This window comes from Salmo trutta, chromosome 28 (genome assembly GCF_901001165.1).
Source record: "Salmo trutta chromosome 28, fSalTru1.1, whole genome shotgun sequence".
Taxonomy (NCBI): Eukaryota; Metazoa; Chordata; class Actinopteri; order Salmoniformes; family Salmonidae; genus Salmo; species Salmo trutta.
In genome coordinates, this window is record NC_042984.1 from 25,158,426 (window position 1) to 25,177,961 (window position 19,536).

At 42.3% G+C, this 19,536-nt stretch overlaps 1 protein-coding gene across 4 annotated transcripts; it reads right to left on the reverse strand.

Annotated features, from left to right (window-relative positions):
* Nucleotides 1–194: 194 nt before the first annotated feature.
* Nucleotides 195–19,323, reverse strand: LOC115165852 (gamma-aminobutyric acid receptor subunit delta). 4 transcript variants are annotated; one of them, XM_029719280.1, is made up of 9 exons: nt 18,872–19,323; nt 9,323–9,438; nt 7,835–7,902; nt 7,023–7,243; nt 6,407–6,489; nt 4,651–4,788; nt 3,945–4,100; nt 1,602–1,813; nt 195–1,345 (listed from the first exon to the last, which is right to left on the reverse strand). In XM_029719280.1, exons 1-9 carry the CDS (start codon nt 18,937–18,939, stop codon nt 1,019–1,021), a joined length of 1,389 nt encoding a protein of 462 aa, XP_029575140.1. In that variant the 5' UTR covers nt 18,940–19,323; the 3' UTR covers nt 195–1,018. The 4 variants fall into 4 exon arrangements, with proteins under 4 accessions (XP_029575140.1, XP_029575142.1, XP_029575143.1 ...); XM_029719282.1 differs by lacking the exon at nt 18,872–19,323 and adding an exon at nt 8,651–8,697 and having other exon boundaries at nt 9,323–9,389; XM_029719283.1 differs by lacking the exon at nt 9,323–9,438 and having other exon boundaries at nt 18,872–18,932.
* Nucleotides 19,324–19,536: the final 213 nt, after the last annotated feature.

Here is a 19,536-nt window from a genome sequence, read left to right on the forward strand (position 1 = left end):
ATTTTGATGCTGTTAATGAATTCCTCATATACCATAATTCCCGCAAAGTTACTTAACATTTGGAATTTAGAGAAACATTTTATCAGTCCTACAGTACATGTGATTGTAGATGTTCTCAAGACAATTATGATAAACAACTGTTCTTAAACTTTAAGCAGAGGCATTAAAACTCCAAAGGGAAAATTTCCAGCTTGGAGATACCCAGGTAGTGGAGGAAGTCCTTTAATAATAATAATAATCAGGAAACAGGAAGACCTGGCAAGAGGAGATAAGATGCTCTGAAGCCCAAAACAAACTGGAGTGGAAAAACAGGTGGAATTATAGGAGGGGAAAAAAGAAGTGGGGTGTTGGGAGGTGGGACGGTGAAAGGGGGGGCATCAGCCATGCAGAATAATAGACTACACCTCATCTCATCATTATGAAGTTTGGACAGTTTCTTTTTTTCAACAGTTAGTCCATCCACAGATGTGTTTGTGAGTTAAGCAAATAGCAATTGTTGTGCGCATTTGTTTTCAGCAATGAGACATTAGCTTGCTGTGTATGTTGCTGGTGTGAGCAGAGTTCATACATGTACGTTAATAGGACATAGCTGAACGTCAGTCCATTGCTGTGGCTTCGTGGGTAGCGATCAGTATTGAAAGGGATTAGAGCAGTAGGGGTAGGGTGGCTAGTGGAGGGTTTTGGAGATAAAAGCCTGTTGCTGGGTTATCATACAGTGAGCCTCACTCAGGATAAGACATCGGCGACCACTCAAGGCTCCATTGTACGTAACTTAGTTGTACTTCAGAACATGTCCATATACCTCATCTGATTTCGTTTGTCAATCTACTGTACTTTATCTGCTATTTACCAGGTCCTTACTTCACCATATTACTGTATACATGAATACAGTTCTTCTTAAGGAAGCCTTGTTTACATCGGTGCCACTATATAAGTCACTGAATTCAAAGTGGCCCGTTTTCCCCTATGTACAGTACACCCGTCCTTGGCGGTGATGCCTGTCTTTAGTCCTCCCAACTCACATTGTGTATGCCACCCAGTAGATCACATTGACGATGGCAAAGGTGGCTGGGAACACGGCCCTGGCGTAGACATCTATGGTGTCAGCTTGGAGAGGCTTACAAGCGCAACAACACTTAGAACAGCAACTACAGCACTTCTTCTCCTGTTCTCTCTCTACTGACGCTCTGGCCCCCCGCCCCCTCCTATGCTCCACGTCCTCCTCACCGGGGTTCTCGGCACCGGAGCGCTGTGGACGGCGGCTGGAGACCATCAGGCCCTGGTTCATTCCGGCCACAGACAGGGAAAAGAGCACCATGGCCTGCTTCCCATTCTTCACGATCGACTGGAGAAATATCAATAGAGAAAGGCTACAAGTCAATTCCTTCGTGAAGTATCTTTACCTCACACCAAAGGAACTCAAAGGAAAACTTGCATGTTAAGAATTCAAGTGCTTGTAGGTTCTTACTACCTTTTTTGCACTTTGTGTCAATCCAATGTCCCTTGAACACTGTATGAATGTTGTGGTACAAATGGGTCAAATGAGGAACGGGCCTAGCACTAAACACCACAGGTTGGGGAGCGTTGTCCTTCCTTCTTACCTCTGAGCTCATCTTGTTGGCCTTGCTCTTGGCCTTCTCTTTGAGCCTGTAGTCAGCGTTGTAGTGAGCGAAGGCGTACTCAATGAGCGCTGCGAACACAAACACGTAGCAGATCCAGAAGTACACATCCAGCGCTTTGATGGCCGAGGCTCGAGGGAGAGACGAGCGGGCACTCACCATCAGAGTGGTCATGGTGAGCACAGTGGTGATCCCTTTATCAAAATGGAAATTAAATATTTATTTTGAATAGAAAAGAGGTCCAGACTCAATCTTTGCAGTAAAATAAAGTGAAATAAAAAAGTGAAAGATAAATAAATTCCATACTGTTTAAGATGAAATTTTATTCCATTTATTTCACTGCAAAGACAGAGTACAAACATTTTTTCTATTCATTACAGATTACTTTTTGGTCTACGCACCACAAACAACCTAAGATAAGAATCTACAACTAGAACTGTAACGAAGGTTTCACATGTTTTATTAATCAAATATGTTGTCATGTATATCACATAACTATTAATATATGTCTCACTGATAATGCACTTTATTTTTAAGTTCTAGGGCAACATCCAGTCAATAGTTTTTTATTTTTACTATTTTCTACATTGTAGAATAATAGTGAAGACATCAAAACTATGAAATAACACATATGGAATCATGTTGTAACCAAAAAAGTGTTAATCAAATCAAAATATATCTTATATTTGAGATTCTTCAAAGTAGCCACCATTTGCCTTGATGACAGCTTTGTACAGTCTTGGCACTCTCTCAACCAGCTTTACCTGGAATGCTTTTCTAGTCTTGAAGGAGTTCCCACATATGCTGAGCACTTGTTGGCTGCTTTTCCTTCACTCTGCGGCCAACTTATCCCAAACCATCTCAAATGGGTTGATAGTCCCACTAAGCGCAAACCAGAGGGGATGGCGTATCGCTGCAGAATGCTGTGGTAGCCATGCTGGATAAATGTGCCTTGAATTCTAAATAAATCACTGACAGTCTCACCAGAAAAGCACCCCCACACCATCATACCCTCTCCTCCATGCTTCACGGTGGGAACCACACATGCTGAGATAATCCGTTCACCTACTCTGCGTCTCACAAAGACACAGCGATTGGAACCAAAAATCTTACATTTGGACTCATCAGACCAAAGGACAGATTTACACCTGTCTAATGTCCATTGCTCGTGTTTCTTGGCCCAAGCCAGCCTCTTCTTCATTTCCTTGAGTAATGGTTTCTTTGCAGTAATTCGACCATGCAGGCCTGATTCACGCAGTCTCCTCTGAACAGTTGATGTTGTGATGTGTCTGTTATTTGAACTCTGTGAAGCATTTATTTGGGCTGCAATTTCTGAGGCTGGTAACTCTAATGAACTTATCCTCTGCAGCAGAGGTAACTCTGGGTCTTCCTTTCCTGTGGCGGTCCTCATGAGAGTCAATTTCATCATAGCGCTTGATGGTTTTTGCGACTGCACTTGAAGAAACTTTCAAAGTTCTTGAATTTTTCCAGATTGACTGACCTTCATGTCTTAAAGTAATGATGGACTGTCATTTCTCTTTGCTTATTTGAGCTGTTCTTGCCATAATATGGACTTGGTCTTTTACCAAATAGGGATATCTTCTGTATGCCATCCCTACCTTGTCACAACACAACTGTCACAACACAATTGGCTCAAATATATTAAGAAGTAAAGAAATTCCACAAATTAACTTTTAACAAGGCACACCTGTTAATTTAAATAAATTGGTTGAGAGAATACCAAGAGTGTGCAAAGCTGTCATCAAGGCAAAGGGTGGCTACTTTGAAGCATCTGAATTTGTTTAACACTTTTTTGGTTACTACATGATTCCATATGTGTTATTCCATAGTTTTGATGTCTTCACTATTATTCTACAATGTAGAAAATAGTAAAAATTAAGAAAAATGAGTAGGTGTGTCCAAACTTTTCACTGGTACTGTCTATTTTTCAATATACACGCAGACACATTCAGTTCACCTTAAATTATTCTTGCCGTCTCATTCATCTGTGCTTTCTTAACACTCATACAGTATCTCTACTAACATACCCACAGTAAGCTAATGGCTGTATTCCGGGCCAACTAGATTGCAGACTTCGCCACCAATACACAGGAGGTTGTTGGCACCTTAATTGGGGAGAACGGGCTTGTGGTAATGACTGGAGCGGAGTCAGTGGAATGGCATCAAATACATCAAACACATGGTTTCCAGGTGTTCGATGCCATTCGATTTGCTCCATTCTGGTCATTATTATGAGCTGTTCTCCCCTCAGCAGCCTCCACTGCACCAATATCACTAACAGAATACTCTTAACATGATACTAACCCAGGGATACACGAGCCGGAACTGCTGTTTGGCTTATCCAGAAGGACACCCAGGACATGGCGACCAATAGGATGGAGGGCATGTAGGACTGGATGATGTAGACGCCTCGGTTACGTCTCAACTGGAAGCGAAGGCTGAGCCGCGGGAAACGTCCGGCTTGGAGCGAAAAAGTAGACCAACATAAGCTTTTCGATCAATCAGTCAATCCATCAAAATTATTTATAAAGCCCTTTTTATATCAACAATTGTCACAAAGTCCTACAGTAACCTGACCAAGACCAAGACTCCAAAGAATAAGTTACAAGGAAAAAGTCTCTAGAAGGAAGAAACCTTGAGAGGGAACAGACTCAGGGGAGGGGGCACCTCCTCCTGGCTGTACCAGATTTCTCACTTGAAGAAGTCATAACATATAATCTACTCCATTCCCCTCATAAGTCTCCTCTCCTAAATAACATGAGCCATTCTGTCTGTGCATAAAAAATACCCACAGAGGTGTCTGGGTTCAAAACATATTAGTTAAAAAAATGATCTATAGGAGTCCTGGGGTCTCCTACATGTTCAGAAGCATGGAGAGGCGCTGTACAGTGAAAGATGCATATTTGAAGAGCTCTGTGTATAAAAGTAGAGAATCTCACAGACATCCCACTGGCTGTTCAGTACAGTAACCATGGTGATAGTGAAACGATAATAGAGGGGGGGAGCACACCGGATTTGAAGTTCATAGTCTCTGTGACAAATTTGTAGTCGATGATGGTGAACTGGGAGAGCTCCAGTTTGTCCAGTCCGTGGATGTGTATCTGACTCTCACACCAGTGGTACACAATATCCTCTGAGGAGTAGCCGTCTGGAACAAACAGTCAACAAACAAACAGTCAACAAACGGTCAACAAATAAACATCCCAACAACAATGGAGTATTATTGGAATTTTCAATGAATGTGTAGTGAATTAACCCTTGCCTTGCTTCTGGTACTCATCATACACAATATGGGAGTAAAATGGTTTCTTGTCCTTCCTCTGTAGAGCAGGGTTGTTCAACTATGTCCCTGCAGAGCCACAGTACTGCACGTTTTGACCCTTAAGTTTAATAAGTGACTGTTTCAGACTTAGGATATCAGGTGAGTGAATTACCTGGCCTAACGATTACAATAATCGATCACTGAACTACCAGGGAGAAAAGGAAACCACCTTCGATTTGGGAAATAAATAATCATGCTGTAGACTATTGAGATCCATCCATTAAGAGTGCTAGGGAATATGACAGACTATTGGTATTGACTTCCACCCATCAAGAAGAGCGGTACATACACTACATGGCCAAAAGTATGTGGACGCCTGCTGTCGAACATCTCATTCCAAAAATATGGGCATTAATATGGAGTTAGTCCCCCCTTTGCTGCTATAACAGCCTCCACTCTTCTGGGAAGGCTTTCCACTAGATATTAAAACATTGCTGAGGGGACTTCCATTCAGCCACAAGATAATTAGTGAGGTTAGGCCTGGCTCGCAGTTGGCGTTCCAATTCATCCCAAAGTTGTTCGATGGGGTTGAGGTCAGGGCTCTGTACAGGCCAGTCAAATTCTTCCACACCGATCTTGACAAACCATTTCTGTATGGACCTCACTTTGTGCATGGGGGCATTGTCATGCTGAAACAGAAAAGGGCCATCCCCAAACTGTTGCCACAAAGTTAGAAGCACAGAATCGTTTACAATGTCATTGTATGCTGTAGCATTAAGATTTGATTTCACTGGAACTACGGGGCCTAGCCTAAACCATGAAAAACAGCCCCAGACCATTATTCCTCCTCCACCAAACTTGGTACTATGCATTCGGGCAGGTAGCATTCTGCAGGCATTCACCAAACCAAGATTCGTCCGTCAGACTGCTAAATGGTAAAATGGAAAATATCACTCCAGAGAACACGTTTCCACTGCTCCAGAGTACAATGGCGGCGAGGTTTACACCACTCCAGCCGGTGCTTGGCATTGTGCATGGTGATCTTAGGCTTGTGTGCGGCTGTTCGACAATGGAAACACATTTCATGATGCTCCCGACAAACAGTTCTTGTGCTGACGTTGCTTCCAAAGGCCGTTTGGAACTCGGTAGTGAGTGTTGCAACCAAGGACAGACAATGTTTACGCACTACACGCTTCAGCACTCGGCAGTCCAGTTCTGTGACCTGGGGTGGCCTAACACTTTGAGCCTGAGATGATTTTGCTCCTAGATGTTTCCACTTCACAAGTTGACCGGGGCAGCTCTAGCAGGGCAGAAATTTGATGAACTGACTTGTTGGAAAGGTGGCATTCTATGACGGTGCCACGTTGAAAGTCTATGGACATTGCATGCCTGTGTGCTCGATTTTATACACCTGTCAGCAACGGGTGTGGCTAAAAGAACCGAATCCTCTAATTTGAAGGGATGTCCACATACTTTTGTCCATGTAATGTGTAAATCCACTCACAGCTTTCTAAGTCCAGCATACACTCCTGCTCATCCATGGGGTACTTGGTCAGATCCATGTCACACGCCACAGTCGAGGTGATCCTGAGAGGAGAACAAGTAATTCAATAACAACCACGTCAACCACAATGGTAACTTGACAAGGAACGGTAGGTTAAATGTCATTCTCACTTTGACATTATCATTAGGCAATATATAGCCTTAACATCAGGCTACGGCAAGTTATTAAGGGACCTCTCCAACCCTCACGCCATTTTCTTCTCTGCCTTGTCCCCATGCCTTCCATCTCTCCTAATCCTTTCATCCTTCTCCTCCTCCTTTCCTACTCAATCTATGCTCCTTCCCCTCACACATTATCTTCACCCCCTCTCTCCCTCCTTTTATCTCTCTTAACCTTCCACCCTCTCCACCCACTCTCTTAACCTTCCCCTCTCCACCATCCCCCTCTCCACCCCTCCACCTGCTTCCCCTCTCTACCATCCCCCTCTCCACCCCCTCTCCCCCTCCATCTTCTCTCCCCCTCCTTCCTGCTCTTCCCTTAGCCCTTCAACCCTCCCCCCTACTCTTCTCCCCCCTCCTCCTAGTTCTCTTCATCCTCCTCCCTCTGCCCTTCTCACCGGCTGCTGTAAAGGATGACCCCATCGGGCTGCAAGCGAATCAGCTTGTTCTCCACAGTGACGTCGTGGAACCAGGCGGACTTAGCGTTAACAATGAAGGTGTCGGGCAGCCAGAGTTTATCCACGAAGCGGCTGTCCAGCCCCAGGGTCTTGTTGGTGTGGTTGTAGGACAGGCGGTCGTCCCGCCAGCTCTGCCGCAGGAAAATGGTCATGGTGTACTCCTGTCAAGCGGTCACACACGGTAACACACGGTAACACACGGTAACACACAAGAACAAGCATAAGCATATGCATTTGCACAGGCAAATGCACACACAAACACAGACAGATGGACACACACACACACACACAAAGGTACAAAGCTGAGCTCAGGGCATTTCCAACTCCGGTGTGAGAGAGTGGTGGATCACGTTGAGACTTAGGACAGTACTGTAACTAGGAGATGGATAAAAGGCCTGTTCCAATACTTTTCAAATGTGTCCTTTATTACCTTCCTTTGGGTAATCACTGATCTGAATAGTATTGGATAAAATAAATATAGGTTACAAGACTATTGCTTTTAACCAAACCAACCTGGTTGAATCTGTTGAATGCATCAAGGGAGGAAGGAAGGATGCATTTCATAAGAATTGAAACAGGGCCATGCATGCTCTTACTGAAAAAGGCAGGGTATCATTAACTTTTTAGAATCCCTATTGGCTGATGTGGATGATGCATAAGTAGTAGTTTTCACATTTTACTGGAACAGTACAGTAGCAGTGAAATATGGCAACCGTTCTGTATAAAGGCCTGCAGGTGAATTTACACATTACCATGTTGGCTTCAGAGATGTGGTCAATACTGGCTACTTCAATAGCCATGGCAACATTCACAGGTGGGCCTGTTGGGAAAAAAAGTGAGAAAAGAAAACAATCCCTCCTTTCCTCGCTCCCTCCCTTCATCCATCCCTTCCCTCCTTCCCAAGGACATACCTAGACAAGGATCAAGGGCCACTTCCCCACTTAACATTGCTCTAAGTGAAGTGACATAGCACTATGTACATTCATAAACATGACATTGGGGGTCTCATGGGCTTGCGCAGTGGTGAGTTTAGAACTGCATACATAGCTAGCATGCTGTTGTAGTTTGCTCGATGATTAGCATAATTTGTGCTGCTGAGATCGTGGATACTTGAAGAAAATCTAGAGGGAGATCAGGATTACCGAAGCAGAACTGAAACGCTATTTATTCTGAACATTAAGGAATCATATATTACCATTCTCTGTCCTTTAGTACTCATCCCATAACCATTTACGTCAAATTGTATTCTGTAGCCATTATCCTACCCACCATAGAGAGAGCAGTCATCAGCACTGACAAGTGGGAGGACAGTTAAAGTCAATGAAACTTAAAATAAATCCATAATCCCTCAGCCTGTCACTAAAACTGAGCTAATTTTGACAAATGGCTCTTTGTGATAGGCTCAGTGTTCAACTTATTTGTATAGATTCTAGATGCCTATCGTAGCACCACTTTCCTTCAAATATGAAATGGTGAAGGGATGTGAGTTGAATAGACAGAGTAAGACCACACCAACTGATATTATTATTCTTCAATGGCTGAGTTTGGCTTTATGGTAGATGTCTTACCACTTAGATGATATCTGAGGGAGATGTTACCTTATCTTCTCTGATTTCTATAAGGGGAAGTAATGACAGACTACATAAGTGTTGAGCATATGTTGCACTATAGGTACAGTATGTAAAATGGTTTGCTGTTGGCTGCAGTAGCCTTGTTGCTGGTTCACAAGGCCTGGCAAGGTGGTGGGGATTCTTATATCGACAATGTTTTTCACCTCTGCTGACCTGAGTTAAGCTGTGAGGTTGAGAAATCTAATGCTGCGGACATTGGATATTTCACATTTGGCAAGCATTCTTAGCAAAGGCATTCTCCAGCAATGCTCCTTTCTTTTATTTAGCAATACTACGCACGTCTTCCATTTCCAAAGCATCATTTCAATCTCTTCCGCAAACTCATTCCAACGCTTAATTGCTTTTGTTTGTGATCTTTTGCATCACGTTCAAACGCAAAAACTTTTCATAGATTCAAAGCTATTATTTACATATGGGTAAATATGTCTTTAAACTAGGATTTAAAAATAACTTAAAGCACTTTCTTGGGGGAAGTGGAATCTAATAAGATGAACACAGCATGATGAATTTGAAAACGCTTATACCCGGTTCCTGCTATGCTACGAATGGCTCTAAATGTGAGGGGGTGAAATGCAATCCAATGCCACAAGCAGTAGATCTCATACTCACCTCCTATCCCAGGGCGAAAATTTCGTGCATAGCCCTTCATTAACTCATCCAGATTAGGCAACCAGGATATTTGTATGTCTGAACCTACATAGTCCCCAATGTCACTCAGCTCGGCCCTATAGGGAACAAACACAGCACACTTGAGCTCTCTGCGTCCACAGCACTGGAGAATCCCAGAAGGAAGAAAACTAGAGAGGCAAAGATAGTAGTAAACAGGAGAAAGTTGCATTTTCATGTTGAACATAGCTTTGCGATCAAGATCGGTGGGCATGCAAAAAAAATATGGAAATAAAAACAATATGTTTACTGTTTACTGTAGAAAAGAGCAAACTTATCAAAATAATAAATTTTTACACAGTGCATATTATCCAGTAGGGATTTTGGAATAATGGACAAAGCTATCTCAGTCAAGAGATTCATATAAACCCTTGCTTTTTGGAGCCGTACTCATAAAGCGTCTCAGAGTAGGAGTGTAGATCTAGGATCAGGTCCTATCTATGTTATCTTGTCTATGTTATCCTATTCAAAATTATATAAAAGGCTAAACTGATCCTAGATCAGCACTCCTACTCTGACCCTGAAATTCTATGTGCTGCTTACTGACAGCACAAAGTGCACACATAAACGGACCACCAGGAGGCAGAGTCCTCTACTAAGAAGGCTCACTGTGTGCACTGTTGGGACTGATGGACTAATGAGACACCAAGCCAAGACAGTCTCATTCTGAATGATCCAATTTACTACGTGGTGTATTCAGTGGCATGAGATGTTTAAAACGTTGCAGATAGATATGTCATTAAGAGAGAAACAATTCCTTATTCTACCTGACTGACAATCTTATTGATATATGTCCTAATGCATGTCTATTTGAATAACGCTTTGGAACATTACACCCTCCTGAACAAAAGAGACAAGAGAGAGTATTGTAAGAAGACAGACAGCACACAGAACAAGCAGAGGTGATTTATCAACAACATTCAAACGAATAAAGCCCTTTTAATATTACTCCTTGTTCATTTGTCATTACATAGTAACTTAAACATAGCCATAAAATAAACCTGCCACTTTTTTATTTTGTCTTTTAAAACCATGGAATGTATGTTTGTGGCTGTGTTTTTAGAGTAATGAACTAGGGTTAGTATGACTGATGGCTGTAATCCATCACTAACCTAATTAGCGGTGTCTAAATTCGGAGGTAGCTGTTACCTTCACAAACTCAAAATGTGCTGAACCTGTGAGGTCAAATAGAAATGCGGTTGTGCAGAGCATATGCCAAAATCCCCCAAAAATTGGTACACATGCTCAGGGATGTGAGCGTAGCTGACCTGTAGAGTATGGCTTCTGTTTGGACGCATGGAGCCTCTATGTAGGCAGCAGCCTACATAGACGAGACTGCACCACCCAGCTTTGATGCACCTGTACTGACCTCGCCTTCTGGATGGTAGTGGGGTGAACATGCAGTGGCTCAGGTGGTTGTTGTCCTTGATGATATTTTTGGCCTTCCTGTGGCATCGGGTGCTGTAGGTGTCCTGAAGGGCAGGTAATTTGCCCCCAGGTGATTTGTTGTGCAGACCGCACCACCCTCTGGAGAGCCTTGCGGATTGAGGGTGGTGCAGTCCCAGCTTTGATTAACCTGTACTGACCTCGCCTTTTGGATGGTAGTGGGGTGAAACATACAGTGGCTCAGGTGGTTGTTGTCCTTGATGATCTTTTTGGCTTTCCTGTGGCATCGGGTGCTGTAGGTGTCCTTCCTGAGACCAAGGACCTCCAGCTTAATGATGAGCTTGGAGGGTATTTTTTTTTTTTTTACATTTTTTTTTTGTCATTTAGCAGACGCTCTTATCCAGAGCGACTTACAGTAGTGAATGCATACATTTCATACAATTTCATACTTTTTTTTTTTTTTCTGTGCTGGGTACTATGGTGTTGAATGCTGAGCTGTAGTCAATGAACAGCATTCTTACATAGGTATTCCTCTTGTCCAGATGGGATAGGGTTATGTGCAGTGTGATGGAGATTGCATCGTCTGTAGACCTGTTGGGGCAGTAAGCAAACTGAAGTGGGTCTAGGGTGGCAGGTAAGGTGGAGGTGATATGATCCTTGACTAGTCTCTCAAAGCATTTGATGATGACAGAAGTGAGTGCTACGGGGCGAGAGACATTTTGTTCAGTTATCTTTGCCTTCTTGGGTACAGGAACAATGGTGGCCATCTTGAAGCATGTGGGGACAGCAGACTGAGTTAGGGAATGATTGAATATGTCGGTAAACATACCAGCCAGCTGGTCTGCACATGCTCTGAGAACGCAGCTTGGGATTCTGTCTGTGCCAGCAGCCTTGCGAGGGTTAACACGTTTAAATGTCTTACTCACGTTGGCCACGGAAAAGGAGGGGGGGGGGCGCATTACTTGTTAGTGGGCCGTGTCGGTGGTACTGTATTATCCTCAAAGCGGACAAAGAAAGTCTTTAGTTTGTCTGGAAGCAATACGTTGGTGTCCTTGACGTGGCTGGTTTTCTTTTTGTAGTCTGTAATTGCCTGTAGACCCTGCCACATACGTCTCGTGTCTGAGCCGAGACTTGCCCGCGCGAGTGCTGCAATCAATATGCTGTTAGAATTTTGGTGTCCATGTTCTCAAATTTGCTTTGTTAAAATCCCCAGCTATAATAACTGCAGCCTCAGGATATATGGTTTCCAGTTTACATAAAGTCCACTGAAGTTCTTTGAGGGCCGTCGTGGTATCTGCTTGAGGGGGTATATACACAGCTGTGACGATAACTGACGAGAATTCTCTTGGGAGATAATATGGTCGGCATTTGATTGTGAGGAATTCTAGGTCAGGTGAAGAGAAGGACTTGAGTTCCTGTATGTTGTTATGATTACACCATTAGTCGTTAATCATGAAACATACGCCCCCGCCCTTCTTCTTCCCAGAGAGATGTTTATTTCTGTCGGCGCGATGCATGAAGAAACCCGTGGCTGTACCGACTCCGACAACATCTCCCAAGAGAGCCATGTTTCTGTGAAACAGAGAATGTTACAATCTCTGATGTCTCCCTGGAAGGCAACCCTTGCCCTAATTTCATCCACCTTGTTGTCTAGAGACTGGACATTGGCGAGTAGTATACTCGGAAGCAGTGGGCGGTGAGCACGCCTTTGAAGCCTGACCAGGATGCCGCTCCGTCTACCTCTTCTGCGGCGACGTTGTTTTGGATTGAGCTCTACGATTAGATCCAATGTCCTGGGTGGTGGTCCAAACAAAGGATCCCCTTCGGGAAAGTTGTATTCCTGGTCGTAATGTTGGTAAGTTGATGTCGCTCTTATATCCAATAGTTCATCCCGGCTGTATGTAATAACACTTAAGATTTTCTGGGCTAACAATGTAAGAAATAATATATAAAAAAACTAAATTCTGCATAGTTTCCTAAGGACTCGAAGCGAGGCAACCATCTCTGTTGGCGCCATCTTTTCACAGAGAAGAGAACCACCCTATTGTTAGGGCTAGAGTCCTGGAAGAAGACATTTAAAGTAGTCAACATCATTCAAAATGGTCCAAAATACTTTAAAAGCATATTGCATTATTTGTTCAACGTTGCATTCTGATATTTGACAACTGTGGTAAGAAGTACAGAACTAGCTTATCTTAGGGCAATGTGTCCAATTTGTCCTGATGGTGGCACTATTGGGCCAAAGCTTGCAGCTATATTTCCAACTGGTATGCTAGAGATATTGGAATATCCAAGAGGTGCCTCCCTTTGTGGCCTTCCTCTTCGGCAACTAGGTGTTCTAACTTAATAACCTAACTGATAAAGAGATGGGACCTATTTAAAGCTGTTGTAGGTCTACCTGTAGTAACTCCAGTGCAGTGTTTAGCACAACAGGATACACATTATGCATGCAGTAAAGGAAATGTGATGTCATAAAATGCTAATGGGGCAGAGCATTTGATTGGTCTCGAGGGGGTTTCTTTAAACATGCTAGGCCTGCTCTCACCCCTCCAAACTCTGTTATAACAGTTCAAAGTCAATTTCCCGCTCATGTTGTTCCTCTTAGTCTTTTATTTTGGTTCATTAACAGGATCTCCAGAGGCCCTGTTTCGCTAACCGTCTGTTTACGAGCTAACACACTGGGTATGTCCGAAATGGCACACTATTCCCTATACATTGGACTACTTTTTGACATGGTTTGTGCACTATTAAGGGAATAGGGAGCCATTTCAGACACATTCACTGAGTGCTGAGGTGAAAGAGACGAAACACAAAAGGAGCAGCCTTTCTTCCCACAGATTTAATAAATAAATAAAAAAACAAAGTAAAAAAGCCTTGTAATGTAGCCCCAGCTCTAACAAGCGTAATTAGCTTCCTACAATGACATCAATTTGTACCTGAGAACAGAGAAGAGAACCGCACTAGCACTAGTCATCCTTGCGTAGCCCTATATTGTTAATGTTGTAAATCCTGAATGTGACAGCACGTAAAGCTAGCTAATTAAATCTACAGCCTTTTAAATGCCAATCAGTAGAGAATGAAATGGTGGCATTGCACAGATATGGCACATACAAGATCTGTCATTTCCACCCTTGATTAGCCAAATTAATTCCCTACAGCCTCTCTAAGTTGAAAGCTCTCTCTGCACACTGTGGTCTTTCCATCACAAACCCAGTGTAGTGTAACTGTGCTCCCACAGTCATTTGGCTTTAACGTATCTGGACCCCTCAGCAATAGCATCTGACTGATATGCACATATGGAGCATGCATTAAGGACATACTAAGGTCATCTAGCCTATGGGGTCGCCCATGTCTTACAGTAGGGCATAAGAGAGGTCACTGACTATGCAACTGCTACCCCACTAAGCTAACAAGAATAAATACAACCTCACATTGTGATATTTGTGATACTTCCAGTGTACTGCAACAATCATCCGTTTTCCTTTAATAAATGCAGATATTTCCTAAAAAGCCTAGCTTTGTACTAAACTCATGCCAGGTTGCAGTTGTAAATGAGAACTTGTTCTCAACTGGCCTACCTGGTTAAATAAAGGTGAAATAAAAAATAAACAAAATAAAAATAAATAAATGATTAGTAGGCCTAGGCCTCGTGTGGGTAAAATAAACTGCTCTACACGACACATATTATAGGAAAACTTAATCATAAGTCGTAATATTTAAAAAAAACAAAAATGTATCCCATTAAAATGTGAGATCACGTTGCAGTGAAATTTGTGTGCTATTTCAAAATCTGTTCCTCCTTAGAGTGAAGAGAATTTATCCAGTAAGTGGCTTACTTCTAAGGAGTATCACCCCCAAGGCTATAGTGCATGTCACCTGGATCCAGATTTATTAACAGCAGTGACTCACACCAAAGGTAGTGAGATATTGTGCCAGTCCAACTCTGGCTTATTTTGTAAAAAAGCATGTCAAAACACAACGTCAAGTAGTAACACAATTAATAGTTTAGTAGGCCAGTGAAAGGAATGATAAAAAAGGATGGATCAAGAAAAAGTATAAAGCTATTTTCAAATAGAAATAAACTGTCTGAGGAGAAATACTGTCAAATGTTGATTTCTCTCAGAGCAGGGTAAATTACACTTGGATAGAGTGAAAAGCATGCAAAATGCATACCGGAGATGGTAACAAGGTAACTTGGCTACTAAGCTTTTGTCCTTTTAATTCTAGCAGAAGAGCTACTCTGCCAGAATATTCAAAATGGTGACAAAATAAGCTGTTGACAAAAGCTCATAATACATGGAGAGAGAGAAGAGGCACTATCAGATTGTTATTCCAAAATACTCACACATTAAATATGTGAAGGATCATATGTTGGGGGAAAAAATACTAAGGCATCACGATCATGAAGCGAGGACAATATATTAAATCTTTGATTTGATATTTTCATTAGAAACACACACATCTCAGAAAAGCCTGTGAAAGATCACAGTCTAATACCAATTACACCCTCTGCTGGTATGTGTTGTCAGGAGTGGTAGGAGGGCTACCAGGTTGATTCATTTTATTTGCCAGTACACAACATTGTACAACCTTTTGACCTGGGACACTTTGTAACACTTTGCAACCCTGTGTAACTGAACATACGTCAACAGTTTACTGTTTAAGAGACTGTTTCAATGACAGAACCAGGATGTGTGTCACTCTAATATCACCTACTCTGCCATACTATAACTGTTCAGTCAATTCACAGACAGTATTGAGATATGTTCACTTGCTTTGTTTGCTCACATACAAAGCCTTCAGAAAATATGTGCTTTGGGTTGTTGTCCTATTGGAAGGTGAATCTTTGCCCCAGTCTGAGGTCCTGAGTGCTCTGGAGCAGGTTTCCATCAAGGATCTCTCTGTACTTTGCGCCGTTCATCTTTGTCTCAATCCTGACTAGTCTCTCAGTCCCTGCCGCTGAAAAACATCCACACACTGTAACGGTCGTCATATAGAGGAGACCAAGGCGCAGCGTGTTGAGTGCTAATCGTTATTTTTTTCATGAAAACGAACACTAGACAAAATAAACAAAATGACAGCCAACAGTTCCGTGAGGATATACAAACTTAACAGAAAGCAACTACCCACGAAAACCAAGGGGAAAAAGGCTGCCTAAGTATGGCTTCCAATCAGAGACAACGATAGACAGCTGCCTCTGATTGGAAACCATACCCGGCCAAAACATAGAAATACCAACATAGAATGCCCACCCCCTATCACACCCTGACCTACCTAAACAGAAAAACCCGCTCTCTTAGGTCAAAGCGTGACACACAGTATGATGCTGCCACCAACATTCTTCCCTGTAAGGATGGTGCCTGGTTTCCACAAGACCTGACGCTTGGCATTCAGGCCAAAAAGTTAAGTCTTGGTTTCATCAGACCAAATAATCTTGTTTCTCATGGTCTGAGAGTCTTTGGGTGCCTTTGGCAAACTCCAAGTGGGCTGTCATGTGCCTTTTACTGAGGAGTGGCTTCCATCTGGCCTCTCTACCATAAAGGCCTGATTGGTAGAGTGCTGCAGAGATGGACGTCCTTCTGGAAGGTTCTCCCCCATCTCCACAGAGGAACTCTAGAGCTCTGTCAGAGTGACCATCAGGTTCTTGGTCACCTCCCTGACCAAGGCTCTTCTCCCCGATTGCTCAGTTTCTAGGAAGAGTCTTGGTGGTTCCCAACATCTTCTATTTAAGAATGATGGAGGCCACTGTGTTCTTGGGGACCTTCAATGCTGCAGAAATGTTTTGGTACCCTTCCCCAGATCCCGAGTGGCGCAGTGGTCTAAGGCACTGGATATCAGTGCTAGAGGCGTCACTTCAGACTCTGGTTCGATTCCAGGCTATATCGCAACCAGCCGTGATTGGGAGTCCCATTGGGAGTCCCAGCATCGTCAAGGTTAGGGTTTTAGCCGAGGTAGACCGTCATTGTAAATAAGAATTTGTTCTTAACTGACTTGCCTAGTTAAATAAAGGTTTAAAAAATAAAAGATCTGTGTTTCCACACAATCCTTTCTCTGAGCTCTATGGACAATTCCTTCGACCTCATGGCTTGGTTTTTGCTCTGACATGCACTGTGTCATGACTCTTCTGGGAGGATCCCAAGATCAGGTTACAGTGGATCAGCGTTCAATAGGGCCCTCTCACCCACAGAAGGGGGGAGGGATGGATGTGGGGGTTTTATGACACCTCACGTGATCGTAAATTGAAGGCAGCAGACGATTCCTTTTGATTTCTAGTTGGGTGAATGGAATGTCAATTCCATCAAACAATGCACACTGGGACAATTTATTTCAACATCCGAATCTTGGGAATTATGAGAGATGGAATATGGAAAATTAATGTATATTTTGTGATGTCATTAAAATGGTTATAAAGACGTTATAACGAAAACATTGTAACTTGAAGAGCTTTTACAATGTGTACAGCCGCAACTAGCCACGCCCCAGGGAGCCCAGAGAGCGTGTCAGCATGACGTAAATGCCCCTTTTTACCCAAGGGTATAAAAAGTTTGAGTTAAGAATGAACATATCAGACTAGAAGGACCACACGCTGCAGCGAGGTCTACGATAGTCACGACCCCCGGAACGCAACACGAGGTTGAAGAAGACAAATCATGTCCAATCAATTGAATTTACCACAGGTGGACTCCAATCAATTTGTAGAAACATCTCAAGGATGATCAGTGGAATCAGGATGCACCTGAGCTCAATTTCGAGTCTCATAGCAAAGGGTCTGAATACTTATTTAAATAAGGTATTTCTGTTTTTTATTTGTAATAAATTTGCTAAAATTTAAACAAACCTGTTTTTGCTTTGTCACTATGGGGTATTGTGTGTAGATTGCTGAGAAAAATATATTTTATCCATTTTAGAAGAAGGCTATTAATGTAACAAAATGTGGAAAAAGTCAAAGGGTCTGAATACTTTCCAAAGGCACTGTATTTATATATGTTTACTCACAAATTTTATTTAAACAGTGATTGGATATGGACTGGGGCTCTTATCTTCTGACATTATAATACAATAACCTTGTGTTAACAAGACTTTACATCAAGTTGCTATCATACCATAACAATGCAATGACTCTAATAACAGCATTGATTGAAAACATGTTGTTCCATAACTCTTTAGTAATTGCATAGTATTTGCATTGACATTGCATAGTTATTATGGGATTGACTGTTTTTTGTAAGTACTGTACAAGAGTGTATATAGGGATTGTTCCTTGTTCCACTTGTGTTATAACAAAGACCACTCAATTTTATTACAATGCAATTACAAATCAGTTACAAAATGACTATGTAACAACATGTTGTTATTTTAATCTCATTGTTATTAACAACTCATTTTAAGCAATGCAATTATTGAAATGAAAAATAATTTGTTTTAAACTGCAGTATGCTGAACACCACATGATACTTGACCTCAATTCAATGGGCCTACAAGTTATGGTGTGACAGTGTACCCAAATCTGTCACACATGATATAATGTTACATTATTTACCACATATCCACTATTGATTGAGCCTCTATCTTTAATATGACCTTATGCTCAGCATGTCTACAGTATGTTGATGATGGGTCCCACAGCACTAAAGCTGTACAGTAACTGCTCAAAAGCTATGTGGGCGTTGAGTAGGCTGTTCCTCTGCTATTGTAGATACATCCTCAGGTTTTAGAATTCATTAATCAGTTCATTTTACGAAAATTTGACCAATCCAGAAAATGTAGGTTAGGAATTAGTTTCAATCGAAAAATGATCTAGGCTAAATTAGATGCTATGGCCTCAATGTGCTCTAAATCTAATCCAACTAAAAACTCAATTTGCAGAAATTCACTAAACGCTTTGAGGGTAATCTAAACTGCCAGTAGTGTTAGTCCTATGTTATAGGATAAATCAGAACATCGCAACAGCTGACCTACAACATAACCACAAATTATTTTTGAACGAAACAATTGGCTCCAATTCAATAATATACACTATTCAAATAAAACCCGAGTACATTTTATGGGAAGGTCTCCTCTGTAACACTAGTTAAAAAAAGATATAGTCCATATGGTCAATCTTACCTGGTGAAAATGTTGCCCCTGATATTCAGGAGGGCAATGTTCGCCAACATGAAAGTTATCATCTCCATTTTAATGGCTGGCCAAAGTTCCCAGAACCAAAAACTATCAAAAGACCGAAGGGGCTCACACAGACTGCGTTCCTACGGTCCCATAATGCGGAGGAAGATCGGGATAAAGTAATCTGTTGTGATGACCCATGTTCTGCTCACACACGCGCGCCTGGCTTCCTCCCTGTCCTGGCCCAGCACACAGAACGCACGGTGTCAACTCGTTGGTCAGACCACAACAGTCGATTACTGGAGCGCACTCTTGCACTCCACTTTCGCAGCACTGGCTCGAGAGAGATAGGACCACACTAATCTCTCTCACTGCGTTGCTATAAGCAACGTCAGATTAAATCGTCCTCATGGAAACGCTGTCTCCAATGTAAACCCAAGGCGCGAAAAAAGACGACACCGATATTATGTAATGAATTTGATATACTTTTATTTATTCAACTTTTATCTTAAACGTTTATATATTTTTGTCATCTGCACATTCATCTGCACATCCTATTCCTTTAAATTGTTAAATCAAAACGCAAAATAGACCAATTAACATTGTGCACAGTAGCAATTGAACAAATGCATAGTTTATGAAGGAGCTAGTACAGGCACGTATTTATA

What these genes read in the sequence shown, in the direction of transcription:
- LOC115165852 (XM_029719280.1), bottom strand. Translation starts at nt 18,939, where the DNA reads ATGGAGATGATAACTTTCATGTTGGCGAACATTGCCCTCCTGAATATC. An exon ending in GACTATGAACTTCAAATCCG is followed by an intron (nt 4,101 to 4,650) that starts GTGTGCTCCCCC and finishes TTTCGCTCCAAG; the next exon opens with CCGGACGTTTCCCGCGGCTC. An exon ending in CCAACAAGATGAGCTCAGAG is followed by an intron (nt 1,346 to 1,601) that starts GTAAGAAGGAAG and finishes ATATTTCTCCAG; the next exon opens with TCGATCGTGAAGAATGGGAA.